The sequence below is a fragment of the Sciurus carolinensis genome, chromosome 2, assembly GCF_902686445.1.
Source record: "Sciurus carolinensis chromosome 2, mSciCar1.2, whole genome shotgun sequence".
NCBI lineage: Eukaryota > Metazoa > Chordata > Mammalia > Rodentia > Sciuridae > Sciurus > Sciurus carolinensis.
In genome coordinates this window covers 31,163,608-31,186,198 of record NC_062214.1, presented here as the reverse complement: position 1 = coordinate 31,186,198, position 22,591 = coordinate 31,163,608, and the positions used below count along the sequence as shown (strand labels likewise).

Below are 22,591 nucleotides of genomic sequence, written 5' to 3'. Positions count from 1 at the left end.
GATGGTCCATCAGTGGGATTCCCACCTCCAGCCTATGATACTCTATGGGAAGTTCCAGAGGGGGAGAACAGCCAGCTATATGCCAACCTTCTTTTCCACCTCCACGTTTGATTCAGTAGGGGTAGTGTCCCTGGCTGAGGCTTCAGAAAGCTCTAAGCCTACAGTGACTCAGCTGCTGCTAGTCAGACAAGAGGAAAGCCAGGACCAGCAAGCAAGAGGGGCACACTGAGGCATAAGCTTTACTTATAACTTCCCATTTTAATTTAAGCAGCTCAACAGGCTGTGTTTGGATAATCTCACAGTATGATTTCATACTCCACTTAGGTTAAAACCAAGGACAATAGGCAGCAATAGACCTCCACTGTTAAGAGGAACCAACCAGCACCAACTAGTCTTCCTCTCCCCCACCTGTACTCTCCACTATCTTCAATATGATGGTGTAGTAATAAGGTCTTTTAAGTTAGACAGTCCCAAACCAATGATTTTTACAATGTAAGTGCATCTGAATGGACTTCATGAATCATAAAACTTACATAACAACAGCAGAGTATGAATACACACCATGGAACAGCCCAAGTTGAAGGTACAGTTTTTTTTTTTTTTTTCCAGCTTTTACTTCTTTAACATCTTAACAAAAGATTTCCCAAAGTTTAAAAAAATCTTTGAAAAATATACAGTTTCATATTATTTACACAATATAAGGTACAGGTTCCAATATCATACAAATATTGTTACGTTAGAAACACAGTTGGAAGGCATAATGTTACTCACTGCATTTAGATGAAAGGGCTAATAGACAAGTTCTCATATTTCAACAGTCTTTGTTACTTGTTATCCTGATATATAAACTATTAGGCACCTGAGAGGCTGGAAGACTACTGAACATGAGCTTCAACACCTTCTTTTGTTTGATCTTATTTATTTTCAAAACTTACCACATTTATATCTCTTCACAACTCTGCTTCATTCACAGCTAACTTTATTCTCACTATCCTAAATGATCAAATATTAACTACATAAACTATTAATGTCGTACACACATCTAAAAAAGTCAAACATAAAAATGAATAGCCAAGTCGTATAAGATATGTATTTAATCCCAGGGAACTCACTATGGCTTTATAAGCAATGTAGGTTCTAGAGACAGGTGTCAACACTTCAGTTTCCATGCTCTGAACTGCATTTTTAAAAAAACATAAAAAAGGACTGACAATAATTGGAATAATTCATCTCTTATAATCAAGAATCCTAAGATTAAAAATTCTAAATTATAGTTTTATTTATATTTAAAAATACATTGGAAATTCTGCATATGCCCATGATCAAGCTTATTTTCAATGCACATTACTTCAATTCTGATGACATGGTTTGTTCTGACAAGTCCTTTTACAAGCTGAACACCAAAAGTAGGGAAACTCCTGTAGATTTTCACTGGCATTGCCGCCGATGATGTATATTGCTTCACTGCTAATGGTGATGAGTGACTCTCATCTGCCTTTTATCACCTGAACAGTTTTCCGACCATAATGATAATAACTGTAAGCTGATGCGGCTGTGGTGAAAGCTGTAAAATACCTTTTATGAAAGGAAAGAAAGAAGATCAGTCATCAAACCTAAAAAACAGCAACCATGGAAATCATAAAGAATTCATGGAAAAGATCTATTTAAAAGGCAGAAAGGAATGTTTATCTTAAATTATAAAAATCTAAATACATGATATCTTTTTAAGACTTCATTTGAATGTCAAACAAATTAATCTAATGAGTCCTAAAAGTGAATGATAAAACTAGTAACTGTCATTTTTTTAAAAAAAATGTATTTTTAGTTGTAGATGAATGCAATACCTTTATTTATTTTTATGTGGTGCTGAGGATCAAACCCAGTGCCTCACACGTGTTAAGCAAGCACTCTACCACTGAACTACAAAGCCAGCCCAGCAACTGTCATTTTTAGGCAGACATTATTTAGATGTCTTACATTCTCATTTTATTCTCACATTTATTCTCATTTTATTCTTCCTATAGATGAGAAATGGGACAAGAGAACTTGCTCAGGGACCGTGACAGAATTAAGCAGGCAACTGGCTTGGTTTCAACTCTACAGCCCATGTACTCTTTTCACTGTTCCATGCAGCTTAGAATATTAGATTCTATTTTTTTATACAGATTTAAAATTCTAAGGATATCTGAATCATTTAAATAACATTCAGCTTTCTTTATTGACTTTTCATTAAGTGAACTGCCAGGTTAATCAAATTCCCCTTGGGATGACATTAGGGATCCCCACGGCATAAGGAACACTAGCAATTAACAGGTTGCTTTTTAGGGCACCACCAGGTGATATAGAATCATTAAGACTCATTTTTGTCTGATCATATCAGTTGGTATTCTAAATTCATATATAAACAATGCTATGTAAAAGTAGGACTAACTGCTACTAAGAAGTAAGTTGGGTGGTTTTAGAAAGTCAAAGGCAAATTGATTAAAAAAAAATGACTATCAAAATAAATATAACATGCCTGTGGAATAAAACTGGAAAAACATGGTAAATATAAATGTATATAAATGTAGATGGACTCTACATTTAAAACGCTTTGCAAATGTCTAAAGTCCTTGTGTAAGGATGGGTGTAGCTCAGTGCGAGAGTGCTTGCCTAGCATGTGCAAGGCCCAGGTTCAATCCCAGCACTGTAAAAAAAAATAAAATAAAATAAACCCAAACACACACAAAAAATGAAAGACAAGACAAAACAATAATTATAAAGTTCTTGCATCACCTTAAAGAAACAAAGTATGGAAATCAGAGAGGTTGTATTATGGATGTTTTTTTCCCAAGACAGAAAACTCCCACTGATGGACCTATACTTAAAGAAAAGCCTTCATTTTATATCATAACGCATAAGATGAACCAGAATAAATATACTCATATTTTTTAGGTTAAAATAAAAAAATGTGGAGTCTGTATCATTTTAAAAGATTCTTTAGTTTAACTGACTGATTAACCAACCACTTTCTGGTCCAGATTGCATCAAGCAAGATAGTTTTAATTACAGGTAAAAGTGGACCAAAACATTTTGAACTCTGAAAGTTTGAATTTTCAAAACTATAAACAAACAATTAACATAATAAGATTCAAACTCCTCTCTCCAGGGGTCCCTCCCACTATACCCCTTTCCAGGCTGGATTCCTTTTCCCCTACCACTGTTCTCTTATATTGACCTTTGTTGAGGATCTGTCCCTCCATCTGATAGCTGCCCATCAGTCTTATACAAAAATCTACCTATACCTCTTGGTTCAATGCTACTTCCTCCCTGAAGCTAGTCCTCTTCCTGTTACCTGAATGAATCTTCCCTCTGCTCAAACCCTGACAACATTAGGAGTACCTCTCATTCCTTTTAATTTTCATGACAACTAGCTTCTACACCCCATTCTTGAATAGTAAGCTTCTTAAGAATAGTTATTAATCACAAAATATGGCCTTGGCTTTATCCAGTTAGGTGTTCATTAAACATAAAGTCATTCTAGGACTATCTAAATAAGCTACTGTTTTGACAATCTCCAAGAGCAATTCTAAATTTAGCTTACCAAAGCATCTGAAGATAAATGCTATCAGCATAATTGAAAACTGGAGCTGCCAAAGAAGCTGCCACCAAGATTAACTGAACTGCTGTGTTCACCTTTAAAAAAAAAAAAGAGAGAGAAAAGAAAAAGTTAGAAATTGGATCCTGTTTCAAGCATAGCCCAGCCCATCATGACATACTCATTGGGCTTAATGATGATCTGCAATATCCATGCCAAAGAAGTTGGCATTCACAGATGAGAACACATAAAAAAAGTCAGCTTCACTCGTCTGTCCACATAGCTGCCCACTACAGTGAGGGTAATGACTATCAGAAAAATACCACTACCTTGAATTTCCATAGCAATCCAATAATGTTGCATAAATCATTCCCTTTTTTCTAGCTCCCCATTAAAATAGTCCTGTAAATATGGAAATAATTAAGCTGCCTCTTCCAAGCTTAGGACATGAATTAGGTGATTTGCCTGCAGTTACAGAAGAGAATCAAACCTGCAATCCAGATTCCCCACTGCCTTACCCAGTACTCCTTTAACTTGCCTGCCTATCAGATCATGAGGTTAGAAAACAGAAACGTATTCATCTCCATGAAAGAAGAGCCCTACACGAAAAGACAGCAACGGAGAAAAAAGGAAACAAAATGAGAAATAGTCTGAAGACACCCTTCACTCATTATGAGAAGTACTCTAAGGAAGAGTCTGTGATTATGAAGCAGTGGGTGATGTGTGCAGAGGAGCACCTTAGTTCTAGCAATCATTCTGTAGCCAGATGATAAGGATTCCACTTCATTTTAAAAACTATGATAAAGTCCATCTGGAGGATGTCCTTCAAGAACAGGATTTGTTTTGATACAATTTGTCTCAGTACCTCCTTAAGACACTTCTATGTAGTGCTATGTTCGAATTGCTGTTCCTGACATAAACACAAGTCACTCAAAGCCAAAAAGCTCCTATGTATGTAGGTAAAAGTCCGCCCCATAAGAATTTAAGAAAGCAATGGTCCTTCTGTCTTGAAGATGATCAGCTTCCCTAACCTGTTAAATCTTTCATAAGGGATGAAACAGGAAGACTTGACCAAATTAAGGCTACTAGGAAAAAAAAAAAAAGTATGGCTTGAAAATATTTTTCTTTTGTGCAAAGATTGGTGTGCAGTTACTACCTTGAAAAAGACTGAGGAAAACAAAAGGGATAATTAAAAGTAGTAGTTGTTAAAAAAAAAAAAAAAAAAAAAACCTTTATTTTTCTATCCCTTTCCACTTAGTGGTCACTCTTAAAAATCAAAGGGTCTTTTTATATGATGTTTTCAGTAGAAAAGGAAACAGTAAAAACACAAGAGACTCTTGATGATTTCTGTGTGTCAATCAAGAATTTCAACTCCCTTCACCTGCCCTGGCCTATCATATCACCTAAAGCTTAAACTCAGACCACCAACATGAAGCAAAATATAATACAAGGATCCAAAAAGCTTGGAGGACAAAAGAATTGGGTTAAAGTTGTTTACCTGACCCCTTTCTCTATTCCCTCTACTCATTGTGTTTAATTTGACCGAGCTTCAGTTGTTCTTGAAGTTTGTATTACAGTAAAAATTCACAAAGGAATAACTTAAAAGAATGTTGTGTGTCTCTTACCTTGCTGATGAACGTTGGTTTTAACCTAGCAGTAGCATAACAAGGATTGAAATACTTAGCTAGTGTTCGCTGGCAGAGGACAAAGAAAAGATAAAGTTTCAATTTATTGTTCAAGTTTAAAACATTTTAGTATGTAGATTAATAGTTACTGAGTACTTACCATATGCCTGGCCCTGTGAGAACCCCTTATACGCATTCTTCTCATGTTAAATGAGATCATCTATATACCTTATAAATCATACATAGGCTTTTGAAAATCAATTCTTTAAAAATTACATATTTATTTCTCAAGTCCTTTAAAATCCTAAGGAGCATCTTTTGTTAAATAAATTAAATGAAACTCTCTTATCACTATTTTCTTAAAAAAACAAAATGAATAAAATACTGTTTTATTTTCACTGGACTGGGAATCAAAAAAGGTTATTATGCTATGCTTATGTGCTCAAATATTTATATAATCAATGACCAAATATGTAAGCAAACCATCATATTCGTTCAACCACAATTTTAGAAGCCAGTTCTAGACAATCCATAGTAAAGGCTAAATAAGACAACAACATGGTTTAGAGCCATGTGAAATTCTTCTAAGAATTTGCTGCTAGGGATGGGGACCAGCTGTGCAGGATTTCATGTACCACTGATCAAAATGAGTTGGGCTTAAACAGAAACATGCCTTTTTAAAATGGATTATTTATGTGTTCCATAAATAAATACCATAGTGTGATTTAAATAGCATAGTTAATTTTAAAAAAGGTTTCTGGTAAATGAATAAAAAATATTGTGATGAATTATTCCCACAAAGTGAAACAGAATATAATACAATGAAACTTTATTTTTGCCTTAAGACATAAATAATGCTAAAGGAATAATTTTTGGAAACAAACTCACCGGTGTTGGAAGAGTTCGATATCTGACATAAAAAACAGCAGCAATCAACATTACATCTCTTGAAATTATCATATAAGTAAGTGGAACTGAAAATCAAATAAAAAATAATTTTAACAAGGATTTTGAAAATTACTAATAGACATTATGACTACAATAAAGCCTCATTCAACTTTACCATGAACTGATGTTTCCTATAATTAAAAATTTCATGACAAATACCTATTGATGGTTCAGGGTCCCTACAGTGAACCACTGGTCTTTAGATTTGTTTTTTAATAAAAGTGAAGTGCAGACATGACTTTCAAAGACTCCATCTGCCTTTCAGAATGTCCATCTTCTTGTCTCTTTTTGTTTTTTTCCTTCATATGTTTAAAACTATAAGTCTGCAGATATCAATGACAGCTTTACTCAGCTGATCCTCCCCCAATTTCTTCTTTGTTAACTCTCAGCTTTGTGAATTTAGAAAAAAAAAAAGATCACCATGCTCATTAGAATTAAATGGAAAGAGATGATAATGAGGTTAAGAAGGATGTAGGAGGCCTTAAATTCATTCGGAGCTTTGATTACTTGCTTCTGCATTGATAACTTGCTTCTGTATTTTAGACTATTCTCTGAAGAGTAAATCTCCTGTATGTATAACTGTGGAAAAACAAAAATATTTTCATTCTAGTTCTGTACAGACAGTTCTACTCAGGCAACTATTATTTTTCTCCCCACTCAGGCACTGAATGAATCCAACTTGTCTCTCTCTCTCTCTCTTTTTTTTTTTTAAATTACAGGTTGAGTATCCCTTATTCAAAGTGTTTAGGACAAGAAGTGATTCAGATTTCAGTTTTTCAGATTCTGGAATATTTGCTTACACTTATCAGCTAAACATCCCTAATCCAAACATCTAAAATTTAAAATACTCCAAAATCCAAAACTTTTTTCAAGCATGTCATCAGGGATGCTGTATTCCTTAGATTCTGCAACATGGTCCCACAACCAGAGCCAAAAGAATATTTTAGAGGGATAGCTAAAGTACCCCTACTCTCTTGTTGAATGAAAATGGGAGGGGGGGCAGACACTTACTTCACTTTATATCCTTCTGCACTAAAGGGAATTTTAACCATGACCTTATATCTTTTCTAAGGGAAAAAAAAAAAAAAATTTTTTTTTAAGGGAAAAGAATTTTGAGGTCACTCAGTTCAAATTTTGTCAATTATTGAAATAAAAGGATATATATATATGTGTGTGTGTGTGTGTGTGTGTGTGTATTCCTTCCATAAAAGTTTCAAACAATCCTTTTATGAAGTACATGAGGCTGTATTTATGGTCCTAGCCAGTTTTGACATTCTATTGGCTCTACCATTTGAACAAAATCTCACTAATTACAGATTTAAACTTTATTTATTTATTTAGGTACTGAGGATGGAACCCAGAGGCTCTTAACCATTGGGTCACATTCCCAGCCCTTTTTACTTTTTATTTTGAGACAGGGTCTCACCAAGTTGCACAGGGACTTGCTAAATTGCTGAGGCTGGCTTTGAACTTGTAATCTTCCTGTCTCAACCTCCCAAGTTGCTGGGATTACAGTGTGCACCACCACGCCTGGCTCAGATTTAAACTGTCAAGCTCTATTGGTTATAGATATGATGTAAGTGTTGATCCTTGCCCCCGTCCTCTATGACAACATCATTCGAGGAGAAAATGCTTCTGCACTTTAGCATATTAGCCAAGCTAGAAAACAGCAAATCATGATTCTTAAAAGCATTTTTTAATGCAACAAACTTTCCTATAGCAATCATTAGCTGGTAAATTCTAAGGACAATCCTACTTTTAAAATGTAGCAAACTCGTGCAAATTAAAATTCATGTATGTTAGCCATGAAGGAACATGCAAGAACTGCATGTCTATGGAATTCACACTATGCTGGGCAGAGCATTGGGCTCAAACCCAACAGTGTGACCCAGCGATTAGCATCTATGAACTCATTTTACCACCTGCAATCGTCTGGTGGGTCACCATTAAAATATTCAACAAGTTTTCCAATTTATATGCATCTAACAGCATGATTTCAAAGAATACAAAGCAAAATCATAACGGCAAAGAAAAATAGTGGAAAACTAGACCCAGAGAAGGAAATGTTAACCTATTCTCCCAGTAACTGATGGAACAAGCAGAACAAAGGAGAAAGAAAAAGTCAATAAAGAAATAAAATACTGCTGGGCATGGTAGTGCACATTCCCAGTGGCTCAGGAGGTTGAGGCCCTAAGCAACTTAGTGAGACCCTGTTTCAAGACAAAAATTAAAGGGCTGGGATGTGGCTGAGTGGCTAAGTACCCCTGGGTTCAATCTCCAGTATCAAAAAAAAAAAAAAAAAAGAAAAAGGACTTAGCAGGATTGAAAACTGATTCTAATGAACATATAAAGAATATCAGACCCAATTACTGCAGAACATAAATTCACTTGAAGCACAAATGAAACATTTAACAACTTTGTACACTAGGTTGAAAGACTATAATCATAGCACATGTTCTCTGGACATAAGGTAATTATGCTTGAAATCAACAACAAAAAGCTAGCTAGAAAAATCCCCACAAATTGACAATGAATTAAAACACCCATTATTAACCATATAGGTAAAGAAAGAAGTCATAATAGAAACAGGAAAATATTCTATACTTGACAGTAAAAACATTAACATCAATATACAAGATGCAGCAAAAGTGTTATTTAAGGGTAAATGTATAGCCTTACATGCAAACTTTAGAAAAGCTAAAAGGAGTGAATTACATATCCATCTACAGCTGCACTCTGTCTAATACAATAGCCACGTGTAGCTATTAAGCACCTGAAATGGTAGAACTAAGAGGGGTAGTAAACATAAAACAAACATTAGATTTCAAAGGCACAGTTTTTTTAAAAATCATTTTTTGCTGATTATGTTGAAATGACATGGTTTTAAATATACTACATTGAATAAAATAATTCACTGAAATTATTTTCACCTGTTTCCTGTTATTTTTAACATAGCTACTAGAAAATTTTTAATTATGTATGTGGCTCCTACTTTATTTCTACTAGACAACTGATCTAAAGAATTTTGAAAAAGAACATCAAGAAAACAAACAGAAAAAGGAGCAAGGTTTAATGAAGTAAACAACAATCAGACATGTTTGACCAAACCCAAATTTGATTAACTCATAAAATAGACAAATCTCTGGCAAGATGGATCAAGGAAAAAAAAAAAAAGGGAAGAAGAAGAGCCAATAGCTTATAATAAAATTTTTGTAATACAGAATAATACAGATGAAATGGACAAATTTATGCAAAACCATAATTTAAAAAATGATCAAAAGCTGAACTATTAAAAAAAGATGAATTATTAAAACTGAATAATCCTATAACAACTGAAGAAAAATGAATCACCTCTTTCAATTCTCCCTTGAAGATAACTCTAGGTCTTAAAGGCTTCAAAGAATTACATGAAACATTTAAAATTATAAAATGACTGCAATCTCACAAAAGCATTTCATAATAATGGGGGGGGGAGCAAAAACAAAAATTCCCGAGCTTGCTTTATGAGGTTATTAATTTGATACCAAACCTAACCAGGATATTTGGAGAAAAGAATTCCAAACCAATCTCATAAATCTGGATGTGAAATCATCAATAAAATTATAGCAAATTGGTATGGTTTGGATGTGAGGTGTCCCCCAAAAGCTCACTTGTGAGACAATGCAAGGTTCAGAGGAGAAATAATTGGGTTGTAAGAGTCTTAATCCAATCAGTGATTGAATCCCCTGATAGGGATTAACTGCATGATAACTGAAGTGGTAGGGTGTGGCTGGAGGAGATGGGAATTCGGGCGTGGCTTTGAGTATATATTTGTATCTGTCCAGTGGACTCTCTGCTTCCTAATCATGATATGATCTGCTTCCCTCTGCTACCCTCTTCCTGTCACAATGTGCAGCCTCACTTTGAGCCCAGAGGAATGGAGCCAGCCTTCTATGGACTAAGACCTCTGAAACTGTGAGCCCCCAAATAAACTTTTTCTCCTTTAAAATTGTTCTGGTCTGATCTTTTAGTCACAGTAGTGAAATAGCTGATTAAAACTAAATCCAACAATATCTTCATAATTTAATATGGCCATAGGGGATTTAAACCAGAAATTTCAGGTTGTTTTAACACCAGAAAATCAGTAATATACTTGATCTCACATTAATGGCTATAAGGGAAAAATGATTTGATCATCATCATACACAAAGTTTTCAATATCCAATTGTGATAAAAACTCTTAACAACCCCCCAACAAACTGAACTTCCTCTCTACAAAACCCTAGAGGAAACTTCAACAGTGAAATGTTAAAGGCTTTCTCTGAGACTGGGAATAAGACAGATGTCACTTATTTAACATTATACTGTATGGTGCAGTAAGGTAAGTAAAAGAAAAGATGAAAGGACTGGAAAGAAAAAATAGTGTTATTAATCATATAGTATATAGTAGAGGATGTAGAAAGTCCAACAGAATTCATATTATTAAAGAATTAACAAGTTTTTCTAGACACAAAGATCAACATTAGAAAAAAAACTGATTTTCATCATAACAACAATTATTATAAAATGAAAATTTAAAAACTATCATTTATAGGAGCACCAAGAACTTAGGAGTACATCTATCAAAAAATTTATTACCTCTCTGAAGAACAGTAAAAAACTTTCAGAGACATTAAAGAAGATTCAAATAGACACATAATATTTGTGAACTGGAAGATTTACTATAATTTAAAAAAAAAAAGTCCATTCCTTCAAATAGATCTATAGATTTAATGCAATTCTAATCAAAATCTCAACAGATTTCAGCCTCCCCACCTTGGAGAATTATCAATTTGGGGAAAAATGATTATAAAATTAATTCACAAATGGAATGGTCTAAGAATATCCAAGGTAGAGGGACTTGCTCTATCACATATCAAAACGTTTAGCAAAGCAACAAGAAAAGTGTTAGTGGTACAGACAGGCAATCAACAGGGGAAAAAAAATAAACATGGATCATAACTGAGTATCCATGTAGGTAGTTAGAAAATGAATTAGATAAGATTTAGATAATTTTAACAAAACCAACTAGGAAAAAAAATCCTTAAAGATTTCTAATACAAAACACAATCACATAATGGAAAAAGTATCAGAATGACATGAAACATCTCCACAGCAAGATAAAATCTGGAAGTCTATGAGGTTCCTCAAAATTCTGAGTGAAAGTGATCTGCAATTGAAAAATTATGCCCAGTTCAAATGTCAATAAAGTCCAGAGGGTAAAACAAAGACATTTTAAATGTCTAAGACTGCCAAAAGTTTTGCATCCTTTTATAGAAAACAATTGAAGGATACACTTCACCAAAATGGATACTTGGTAAAAAGGGAAACATGGGAGCCTGAAAAAACAGACACAACAGGGAAGAGAAAATGTAATCTCCCAGAATGGTAATGAAGAGAAAACCAGCTTGGAAAACAACCCATTCCAATTACTGAAGTGAAATTCACCCCAACATTACATAAAACCAAAAACCTGGAAACAATATTCAACAGGAAAATGAAGTGGCCAACCTGAATAAAAACAATATAACAAAATACATTGTAACTTAAAAAAAAAATGAGAGGTATGAAAATATACAAACTAAAAAAAAAAAAAAAAAAAAAAATCAACTGAAATTTGAATGTCCACAGAATGCTCTACAGGTTTTTTTCCCTAGAAATTTATATGCATTAGAATGAGAGAGAGCACCTCCTACCCCCTACCCCTTTAGTCTCCCCAATCACATACACATCTTCTGCCTTTTAAAGCAGCAAATAAATATAAACATTAATCTAATTTATTTTTAATTTGGTTTGATAATTTAGAAGACAAGGTAAAGGAGAAAAAGAACTTTGAGCTTGAAGAGACTACACTAGACTAAACTGCCACTACACTTCTTCCCACCAAATATCAATAATGATGTGACACTGAAGGGCCACATGGCAGTTTCACTGTTCTCAGATTTCTATCTCTTGGGGGAAAAAATGGTTTAATCCGGATCAAGGGAAAAAAATCAGAATACAGCTGAAGTAGAAAATAAACATGCAAAATACAAAGCAAAAGATCATAAAATGTCAGAAAAAGTATTCAGATAATATATAAACTATATATGTGATTTGAAAATTGCACAATACTGTCTAAATAATAACTGTGGAATTTTATAGATATCTTCAGGATTTCAGAATGCTCACTATAATTAAACTATACTTTATAAAGATAATCAGAGACCTAGGAAAACTTTAAATTACTTTTAAAAAGTTAAGCACTAAAAATATATACTAGAACACCAAAAGATTTTTAAGTAATATGAATTGGCACTGATATGTTTGCTTAATTTAAATTTTAAACAATCGAAGAAAACAATTGCCTTTATTTAGTATAACAAGGATGTAAACTCTACAACAGTTTAATAAGCAAAGCAGTTCAACAGTTTAAAATTAAGGAAATAGTTTAAAGTTGAAAAAAATATTTTTGGAACAAAAATAATGTCTCTCAAGAGAAATCCTAAACTGACCAATGTCATTCTTCCCTGTGCTATTTAAAAGTACGCATGATGGCGATCTTACCTGGAATAAGATCTGCATAGGTCAAGCTAACATATAAGACACTGATAAGTATTTTATCAGCAAGTGGATCAAGAGCACTTCCCAAAGCTGATTTTTGATTGGCCCAGTTTCGAGCAATAAATCCATCCAACTGAAAATAGAAGTGTTTTTTTTTATAAATGTCATGACAGGAACAGAGTAGATATCTTGAAGTTTAAGAGATACCAGAAATACAACTACTTTCATAAAATGTTAATAAAATCTCTTCTATTTCTTACCCCCAAACATTCTTGTATTCTCATTCTTTTAAATTAGCAACTGGTCTGAAATAATTTCAGATTTATATTACTTTTTTCCCCCCTCAAGGTCTTTTTCTCACTATTTCACAGTCTCTCTTTGTGGAAGGAAATCAAACACAAATTTAGAGGAAGTCATACAAAACTCACAGAAAGATGACTGTGACAGCATTTTGAGCCCTGGGCTACACATTCACTATGGCCGAAACAGTTGCCTTAACTTACAAGAACTACTCTACCTGTGAGACACTGAACATCCCCCTGTCTACTTTTCCATAGTATGATTCAATTCCTTATAACTTATTTTAAATGTTATAATTTCTTTTGTTCAGTCCCACTATTAAATCTATGTTATGACTATATTTGTATTACCTGTATCTGAATAAAAAGCCTGATCCTCTATACCTGGCCTAGTTATAATGCTGATACTTAAATTATTTCTTATTATTCTTATTGTTGAAAACATATTTTAAAGCTGAGGCTGAATCCAATTGCCAGCGGGTCAAATGGGGCCGGAAGCCTGGTTTTATTTGATCTGCCAAAGCTTTAAAAAATACTAACTGTTGCCAATATTTACTATAAAAATCCAGATCTACAGCCTAACTTGAGAAAGGCAAGGACCAGGTCAGCCTGGGGCCATAAAACCAAATACTGCCCACCCTCACTAAACAAAGCAGACGTTTTCTGTTTATCCCAGTTCCTATCTGGCTTTTTACTCATTTTATTTAACATCAAGTTTCGACAAATATTTGAATTTTTTTTTTTTTGGCGGTGCTGGGGATTGAACCCAGGGCCTTGTGCTTGCGAGGCAGGCACTCTACCAACTGAGCTATATCCCCAGCCCATGTTTGAATTTTTGATTCCTATTTCTAAGGAAAAATAAAATCAACTTAGATATAATTAAACACAGTACATTTTAAAGGACTGAAAAGTCTTCCACATCTCAAGTATTCCAATGAGTTAAGGAGACAGGACAGTGATTAAAAATGTGGTCTTTGTAGCAGAATAGAACTGGTTCAAGTCCTGGCTCTGCACTTACTGGGTGACCTTGGGTAAGTTATTTGGCCTCTGGGAGTTTCCTCATCTGTAAAACAGATAATATTACCTACCTCAAAGGGCTGGGTATTTTCGGCACATAATGAGATTAGTATTTGTTCATTGCTCAGCACTTAGTAAATCCTCAAAAAACAAAGTAGTTACTAGCTATTACTATCTCAATGGGAACAATCCATTTTCTTCTTAAGAAGACTAAAGGCAATGTTGTCTAAAGGAAAGTGTCTAGAAAGGGGAACTGGGTGGGGCCTTGTAAGCTCCAGCTTGTGGGTCAGTTAACTGATCTCAGGAAACTTAACCTCCCACTTTTTTTTTTTTTTAAACCTTTATCACCCTTTTGTACTCACTACTCTCATTCACACTAGATTTCAAGGTCAGTCATAACCATTCCTTTGTAAACATCTACAACTCCCTTACTCTTCTCTCCCTGATCCCACCACAAAACAACCATGGGTTCCAGAACTGTAGACAAGCAGCTGAATACTACCAAAGATAAATATATAAATGGTTGAAGTGAAATTTGGTTTGGCTCCAAATCTGTGATCACAAATCTCTGGTGACACTCAATACCTGGCAATCTTATGCTTGCCAATGGTATTCACCTTCTCTTTCCACACTATTTCATTTTTTCTAAATTCTCTCATTCTAACCCATATCCATGTCTATATTTTTCTTGAGGGAAAAAACAAAAGCCATTTTCAGTACTCCCTCATACTCTCACCTCCAAGATGCATTCATTCATTGTGTTCCCTGATCTCTATCCCAAGCCCTCACCTTCTGTGATTTGGCTCCTTCCTTTCCCATCTCCCCTGCATCATCGATCTCTCCCTTCCACCTGATCATTTATTAATCAGTGAACTAACAAAAAACCCAGCTAGTACACGTATCTTTAAAACTACCCTTACTTGACCCTATGTCTCTATCCCACTACAAAGCAAAACTTCCTTAAAGCAACACCCACTATCTTACCACTTCACATTTGTCATCAACTTACTCTACTCGTCCCCACTTCTCTATAGACGGCTTGCTTTTACAAAGGTCACCTATGAATTCTGCATTTTTATATTATTTGACCTCAATGCATGCAGCGCTTTCTTCACTCTGGGACACAATGTATTGCCTAATTTTTCTCCATTCTCTCCAAATATTCCTTCTCAGTGTCCTTCACTGACTACTTCTCTGTTCTACTTACTCATTTCTCTGAGTTCTCATTTCTCTTCTTTTACCTCAGCCTTGATATTTCACACAGTTTAGACCAAATATATCTGATTGCTCCCAAATTTGCACTTCTGTAATGATTACTTCCTCCAACTCCACACTATACTTGACTTCCAACTGACGCTGCCACATTAACAGGCAGCACAGTTCTTTGTATTTTTCCCCTAAACCCTGTCTTACCCCAAATGTTGCTCATTCCAGAAAATGTCACTTCCATGCATCTCATTGTTGAAGAGAGGAAATTTAATAAAAAAGTAACACCCTAGTGTTCATATTTGACTCCTCATTCAATCTATATATCCAATTCATCAACATATCAACACTATCTTAAAATATTACCTCAAACCCATCTACTTCCAACTCTAACTCTCACCCCAGTCCAAGTTACCACCATTTCTTTCCAAGGTAAACCTCTGTTCTTACCTCTGATAGATAGTCCATTTCCTATATGCAATTCAATCTAGACCTGCCAATCTCCTGCTAAATCAGGAGTCTGGCTATCTGATCAGTGGCCAATCTGGAACCATCAAAACTTCCATGGAGTAAATGAAATATGGTGTCAGTCAATTGAGGTTTCCATGTACATCATACACATTTAGAAAAATACTAATGGAGCCTCTCTTCTGTACAGTGAATATTGCAACCTTGTGGCAGCTAACCCCTCAAAAAAAAAAAAAAAAAAAATCCAAAACAACAACAACAAAAAACCTAAAAAACTAGCAAACCAAAATGGTAAATTCAATAACTGAAAAAGTTGCTGTCCTGTTATATGAAAATTTTCATTATCAGTGTAACAACCTTTGACAGACTTGAAGATCACACTAATGAGAGGAGACCTTCAGGCATCAGAGACAAAAGAAAGCACAAAGAAAGGGAGAGATATTCTAAGAATGGGATAAGGTGGTGACAAATAGAAGCTAAACTCTGGAAAAGAGGTTAAGAGCTAATTTGAGAGGCTATATTTGGAAATACATATAACAATGCAAATGCTGTCCTTTGTTTACCCTTTAAAATCAGCTAATTCTACACTACTCACCAATGCTACTATTACTAGGAAGGTAGGATTTTGTTTCTATGACCCTCAAAAGAAACAGCTGACATTATAAAGAAAGATGATATATCACTTTTATTTACAGAAAATTAGTTTCTTTCTATTCTTGCTGCAGAAATATCAAGCAAAGCCTTTCAAAAGCTAACTGGTTTCAAGAAACACAAATTATTATTGCCTATCTGGGAGCTAACATGGACTTCAGTCCAGTCCTGTGCAAGAACAAATATCTACTTCCACATGCTAACTTTGTCCTGATTTGTAATTTATCCTCTACCTTTTCTCTAGGTAGAGGTGTGTAGGGTGTGTAGTTTTATAAGCTACTTCAAATCCTTTATGAAACAAGGTTGGTGATAATCACAAATAAAGTCATAGATGATTGACAGCTAGCCAGTCCACAAATGTAATGTAGTCTTCTATTATAAAATGATTCTCCCAGTTCTAATTTGGAATGACTCAAATAAATCTACCCTCCTCCCAAACTGACATACTGGTATCAAAGAGCTCTTCCCTCTTTTGTCCATCTCCTGGGCTGTGGAAGAAGAAAGGATGCCCAAGTGCCCACCCCAAAGCAAGATCTTCTGCAGTGTAGTCAAAGGGGTAAGGAGCAGAATCAGGGACCAAATTTGTGAGGTAACTGCAGCTTCATCCTAGCATTAAAACTGAGAAGAGCTCGTGCCTCTATAAGCTCCCTGGGCACATTCTAGCTCCCTAGGCCATAACAATTGCTTTCTTCTCCACTAGGAAAACCAACACTTGTTGCTGATCAGAGAATTTTTTATCATAATAAATAGAAAAACAATTTCATAACCTCTCCTTTATTTTCACCCCTAAAACAAGCACTCAGCTTTTGGGAACTTCCATATTCCTTTTATAAAGAAGTTTAAAACCAAGATTAAAAAGTGCCTCCTCTTATTCCTTCCTAAAACCTTTACTTCCTCTCCTTAGACTGTACATAAAATGATCCACACAGATGCAAAAGACAAGTCCTTACATCAAGAACTAGGTCAAATTCATCTTGAGGATTTCCTTCCAAGGAAAAGCTGACTAAGGCTGTGCTATTTCAGGGTAGTAGTAGAGACCATGGAATGTGAAAGGCAGCAAAGTGAGAATGCATTTATGACTTACCAAATCGGTTAGCCCAGCTAAAGCAAAAACTCCTAGTGCAACATTAAAATCTTCTTCAATAATCAAATATCCCAAAACTGGGGCCAAGCCAATTCTTGTCATTGACAACATATTTGGGATTGTCCATGGATTTTCATACTGAAACACAAAGACAACAAAATTTAAATGAAATGTTATATTCACACTTTAAATAAGTTCATACGTCAAAAAATACATTTAAGGGGCTGGGGATGTGGCTCAGTGGTAAAAGCCTAGCACGTTGGAGGCCCCAAGTTCAATCCCTAGTACTGTCAAACAAACAAACAAACAAACAAAAAACACTTAATAAACTTAAAGAAACTACATAAACTTTAAATTCAGTACTCATATATAAATGTGTCTCTCTATATAGAGAAAAAGTTTTCATTCTAAAGACCAAAGAGACAAACGTATTATCAAGTAATTAAATCTTTATGTGTCTTCCTTTAAAATTTAGAACTTTCAACACTGCTTTTAAAAGTAAAGTTTCTGGGCTGGGGATATAGCTCAGTTGGTAGAGTGCTTGCCTTGCAAGCACAAGGCCCTGGGTTCAATCCCCAGCACCATGCAAAAAAAGAAAAAAAAAAAAAGTGAAATTCTGAATGATCTTATAAATAGACAGTCTGGAAAGTGTTAGAAAAAAGTTGAATTATCAACCCCAGGCACTGTAGCTTCAATTATTACAATCATTTCCTTACATGTATTCATCAAAAGGATGCTAAACACAGTATATAGAGATGTGAATGAAAAGTGGAAAACAGATTTCATTATATAATCTCATCAAAAGCCAGAGAATTGCTGGCCTATGAAAGATATTTGCAAATCTGTTCAAAACAGACATGCCAATGTTACAACCCCAAGTAGAAACCCAGGGCTTTCACAGATCCCATATGGGAACTTTGATTCCTTGAAACTTCATTTGGAGCCAAGCTGGTAGAAGTTGGCATTAACCAAAGAGCTCTTTGACAGCTGCTCTGAAGAACAACCCTTCCTTGCCAAACAGAGTCTGATCTCATGAGAAGGTATTTCAACTTAAAAAAAAAAAAAAAACCTCAGCCTAACAGAGCTCAGATTCTCTGCACAACAGGGTACAGAAATAACAAGAAAATGCTTTTTCCTAAAGCACGGATTTTTTTCTCCACTGAAGTAAGACTGCCAACTCCACCCCATGAGACTTTAAAAAACTAACCCTACTTAACATTTTCTTAATTAGTAACCAAGTTGCCTGAATCTTCCATCTTTCAAAATTCCATGAACCACCCTATAAGAAAAGGCATTCTCTAAAGATACTAAGTTTGAGTTTTTAAGCAGAATCCAGCAAGAAAGCACTCAGCTCACAGGGGTAATGGAGTGGCTGTGTGGGTGGTCAGGTGGCAGAATACTGTCATTGAAAACTATAGAACAACTTCATATTTCCCAGTGAACAGTCACTAAAGAATCTACTTTAAGATCTTTTATTGAAATAGGACCACATTATAGAATTACATTAAAAGAGTCTAAGAATATATTCCAAATTTAAGTTCAAAGTGTTTTAGAGCTAGGAATGGTGGCGCACATCCGTAATCCCAGCAACTCAGGAGGCTGAGAAAGGACTGAAAATTGGAGGTCAGTCTCAGCAACTTAGCGAGACCCTGTCTCAAAATGAAAAATTAAAAAGGCTGGGGCTGGAGCTCAGGGGTAAAATGCTCCTGGGTTCAATCTCCAGTGTCCTCCACTCCTGCAAATCATCACAGTGTCAGAGTCCAAAGGAAAAAAGATAAGTCTGTTGATAATACTGTGGTACAGAGTTACTGATCCAGAGTTACAACGACTCACAGAAGGGGTGGGAGAGGGAAAAGTAATTTATGATTGGGAAAATGGGATAACAAATCAAGATCAGAATGAACAGCCCCCAAATAATCATCCTCAGAGACACCTATCAGGCAAAATTAAACACAAAATTGCAAAAAGCCACTTCCACTTTGGTGAATTAATAAACAACTGAATGTTATTAGATCAGTGAAAAGGGTTCTTTTGAGCTCTACATAAAATATCACAGGAAAATAAAGTGCCTCATTAATTTCTAGCTATTAAATTTGTAAAAGTTTCAAAGTTAATATTGAGAGCTAATCTCAGATTACCCAACCAGATAACCTGTGGCATACTCGACCAACTACTGCCGTTCTGGGAAGGACTTCAGCCAGGACAGGGCAATTTCAAAGCATCCAGCATTCAAACCCCAACATGCTTTAGCTATTAGTGGAGTTGAGACTCCTGCCAGGATGTGGCCACCTCAACCCATGCTGTACAACTGATGAAAGCAGTACAGGGGCCCAATGAAGACCTAACAATTGAAGATGTAATAATTGCATGAACCTTGCTAACATGACATCAAAAGCTGTCTCACTCATGCTCTAATGTCTTCTGCCTGAGAAGTAATTTCAACAGGTAAGTGGACAGGTATTTACCTCCATTAACTCAACAGTTTTAATCTTTCTTTATAATTCGAGGTGAAAGGATTTTTAAATTACCATCTAATAAACTAATTATCCTTCATCCTAATGTGTCAGGTCAAATTATGGTGAATCAAACCTGCACAAGCAAAGGGAAGGGACTGTATACTTTTCTGAAAGTTCCCACACACTTGCCCTACAGGTTAGGGATTCGCTTTAGAAAATTAAAAATAAACTTTCAACAAGGCTTCAACAAGGCAAGCGAAGACTTTCTTTCTTTTTCTTTTTTTTTTTTTTTAATTTAAACCAATGCAAAGTGCATAGGCGCTTCTAGCAACGGGTGCAGACAGAAAGGGATGAGAATGGGGTTTCTAACTGACCACTTAGACTGTAGGCGGCCCCGATGGTGCCCCTGAAATTCACCTCGGTCGAATGACTCCCACGTAACTTCTCAGGAAACAGTGTAAAAGTTCTGAAACCGAAGCGTCGGGGAATCCCACAGGCCGTCACTCACGCCCACGATCAAGCCCCGCAGGCCCGCGACCCTCACCGCACCCCTCGGTACGTACCGGACTGGCGGCGCTCGCCCGGACCCACCCGCCGCTCCGGGCCTCCGCGGCCGCGTCCCCTCCTGCCGCAGGCCCGGGGGTCGCCTTGCCCGTGCCCGAGCAGTGGCTCCGTGGGCCGGCTCCGGCCAGCCGCAGGGCAAGCGCGGCCGGGCGCAGCGACCAGCGCTCGGCCTGGCAGCTCAGGCAGCAGGGCGCAAGCGGCAGCAGGGCCCGGCGGGGGCGCCCCTTACCCGGCCGCACCCCTAGTATCCAGGTGGCCGCACGCAGGGCCCCCCACGAGCCACGCGCCACGCGCGAGGCCAGCATGGCCCTGCGGCCGTGCCGCGGGGACAGAAGCGGTGAGTGATCAGCAGCCCGGGTCACCAGCCAGCTGCTTCTCCATAGAGACCCCGCGATGCCGGGGAAGCACGGCCACAGCTGCCTCCATACTAGTTTCAAATCCCAGCACGCTCCGCTTATACAGGTGGCCTGGAGCCGCCAAGGAAGTACGCCTTCGCGACGCTTTTGCGACACCGACGCTGCCCGGCTCCCCAGCGCCTCCTGGTGGCAACGGGAGGTGTGTGCCGTTAAGGTCCCACGGGCTTTGTGGAAGTGGTCGGTACCGCCCGACTGCGGGCGGAACCGAAGCTGGTGGGGTGGGAAAGCGGGAGAGGAGCACGGCCAGATGACTGCGTGGCGAAAGTAGCTTCAAGACAGCAAGCGTCATCTCAGGTCACAGTGTGAAACCCTCCGAGGCCGGAGGCCGGCATAAAACCCGCTTCGATGTGTGTGTGTAGCTTTAGGGTCCTTGTAGGAGGCTTAAAATATTAGTGAAGTATCTGGCATGGCATAAGTACTAGTTCTCTGCTCATTTCCTGTTTTTTGAGTATTAAAATGAGCATATACATCTACGTCTAAAATAGGAATAATGGAAAATGTCAATAGTAAGAATTGCTAATTGTTTACCTGGGAGGAGTACTTACTATAAAGGTTATAGTGCATTATCCCGTTTAATCCTCCGAATTCTAGCATAGGTTCCACTATTACCTTTATTTTTACAGTTAAAAAAAACAGGTTTAGAGGTTAAAAACTAATCCCAAGTAGTCATGAATCAGTTCATCACCGATTATTATATATTCAGTATTAATGTTACATATTAACATTTTAACATTATTGTTTGTTTGCAGTGCCACTACCATCGAGCTACATCCCTTGGCTATACCAAACAATATGAATGGTTCTGGTAGCCTCCACTACACCCCTCAGTGGGGTCTGTGATGGCATACCCACCTTAAAGTTGATCTTAAAGACCAATTGAAATTGAACATAATTATAGACCTAAGCATTTTATCCAAGACTATCTTTAATTTCTTATGCACATGTTGAAATGATGATATTGAGGGAAAAACTAGATTTTTTTGTTCTAGAATTATAGGAAGGGTAATTTTGTTTCTAAACAAGCACTGGAATTAGACATCTACAATTCTCCTAGGTAGACTTGGATTTTGGATAACCCTGGTAAGGCGGAGATGGGCAGAAAGGAGGAGAGGAAAGCCTAGTCCAGAGCTTTTACTACTATAGTGGTGAAAACTGAGGGGAGGCCCCCTATTGGGCAGGAAGTGAAATATAAACTTTGGGGTTTGTGACTGAAGGGTTTGAAATAAAACCTATAAAAGCTGATTGCAAGGGAGAAGTAAACAACTGTTAGTTTGGTCCTGTGATTCACTAATGTCAAATAGACAATAAAGAATCTGAGAGAATACGGAGCCATTTCTTCTGTTAAATTAGATTTATAATCTTCTTTTCCCTTATAACTTTACACAATATTAGCCTTTGATCTTTCAGGCAAAGATCTGAAAGTTCCCTTTTCCTCTTTCAACAATGTATTCTTGTCTTTCATGTCTACTACTGTTGATATTACCTGTTGACATTTTATGAAATATGCTGTTAATAGATTTACCCCCACCTTAATCTTTTTTAATTTTTATTTATTTATTTATTTTAACTCAGGGGCACTTAATCACTGAGCCACATTCCCAGCCCCTTTTTTTGGTAGTTTATTTAGAGACAGGGTCTCACTGAGTTGCTTAGTGCCTTGCTTTTGCTGAGGCTGGCTTTGACCTTGTGATCCTCCTGCCTCAGCCTCCTGAGCCACTG

At 36.6% G+C, this 22,591-nt stretch overlaps 1 protein-coding gene across 2 annotated transcripts; it reads right to left on the bottom strand.

The window, feature by feature from the left end:
• Positions 1–1,076: 1,076 nt before the first annotated feature.
• Crls1 (cardiolipin synthase 1) lies at positions 1,077–20,948 on the bottom strand. 2 transcript variants are annotated; one of them, XM_047538480.1, is made up of 7 exons: positions 20,456–20,948; positions 17,437–17,574; positions 12,715–12,844; positions 6,091–6,176; positions 5,203–5,271; positions 3,584–3,675; positions 1,077–1,575 (listed from the first exon to the last, which is right to left on the bottom strand). In XM_047538480.1, the coding sequence occupies exons 1-7, from the start codon at positions 20,759–20,761 to the stop codon at positions 1,488–1,490; spliced, it is 909 nt and encodes a 302-aa protein (XP_047394436.1). In that variant the 5' UTR covers positions 20,762–20,948; the 3' UTR covers positions 1,077–1,487. The 2 variants fall into 2 exon arrangements, with proteins under 2 accessions (XP_047394436.1, XP_047394437.1); XM_047538481.1 differs by having other exon boundaries at positions 20,686–20,947.
• Positions 20,949–22,591: the final 1,643 nt, after the last annotated feature.

Excerpts from the sequence above, each read along its gene's own strand:
- Crls1 (XM_047538480.1), bottom strand. The coding sequence starts at position 20,761 with ATGCTGGCCTCGCGCGTGGCGCGTGGCTCGTGGGGGGCCCTGCGTGCG. Across the intron at positions 5,272-6,090 it reads ATCGAACTCTTCCAACACCG|CGAACACTAGCTAAGTATTT; the intron begins GTGAGTTTGTTT and ends GTCCTCTGCCAG. Across the intron at positions 1,576-3,583 it reads ATTTATCTTCAGATGCTTTG|GTATTTTACAGCTTTCACCA; the intron begins GTAAGCTAAATT and ends CTTTCATAAAAG.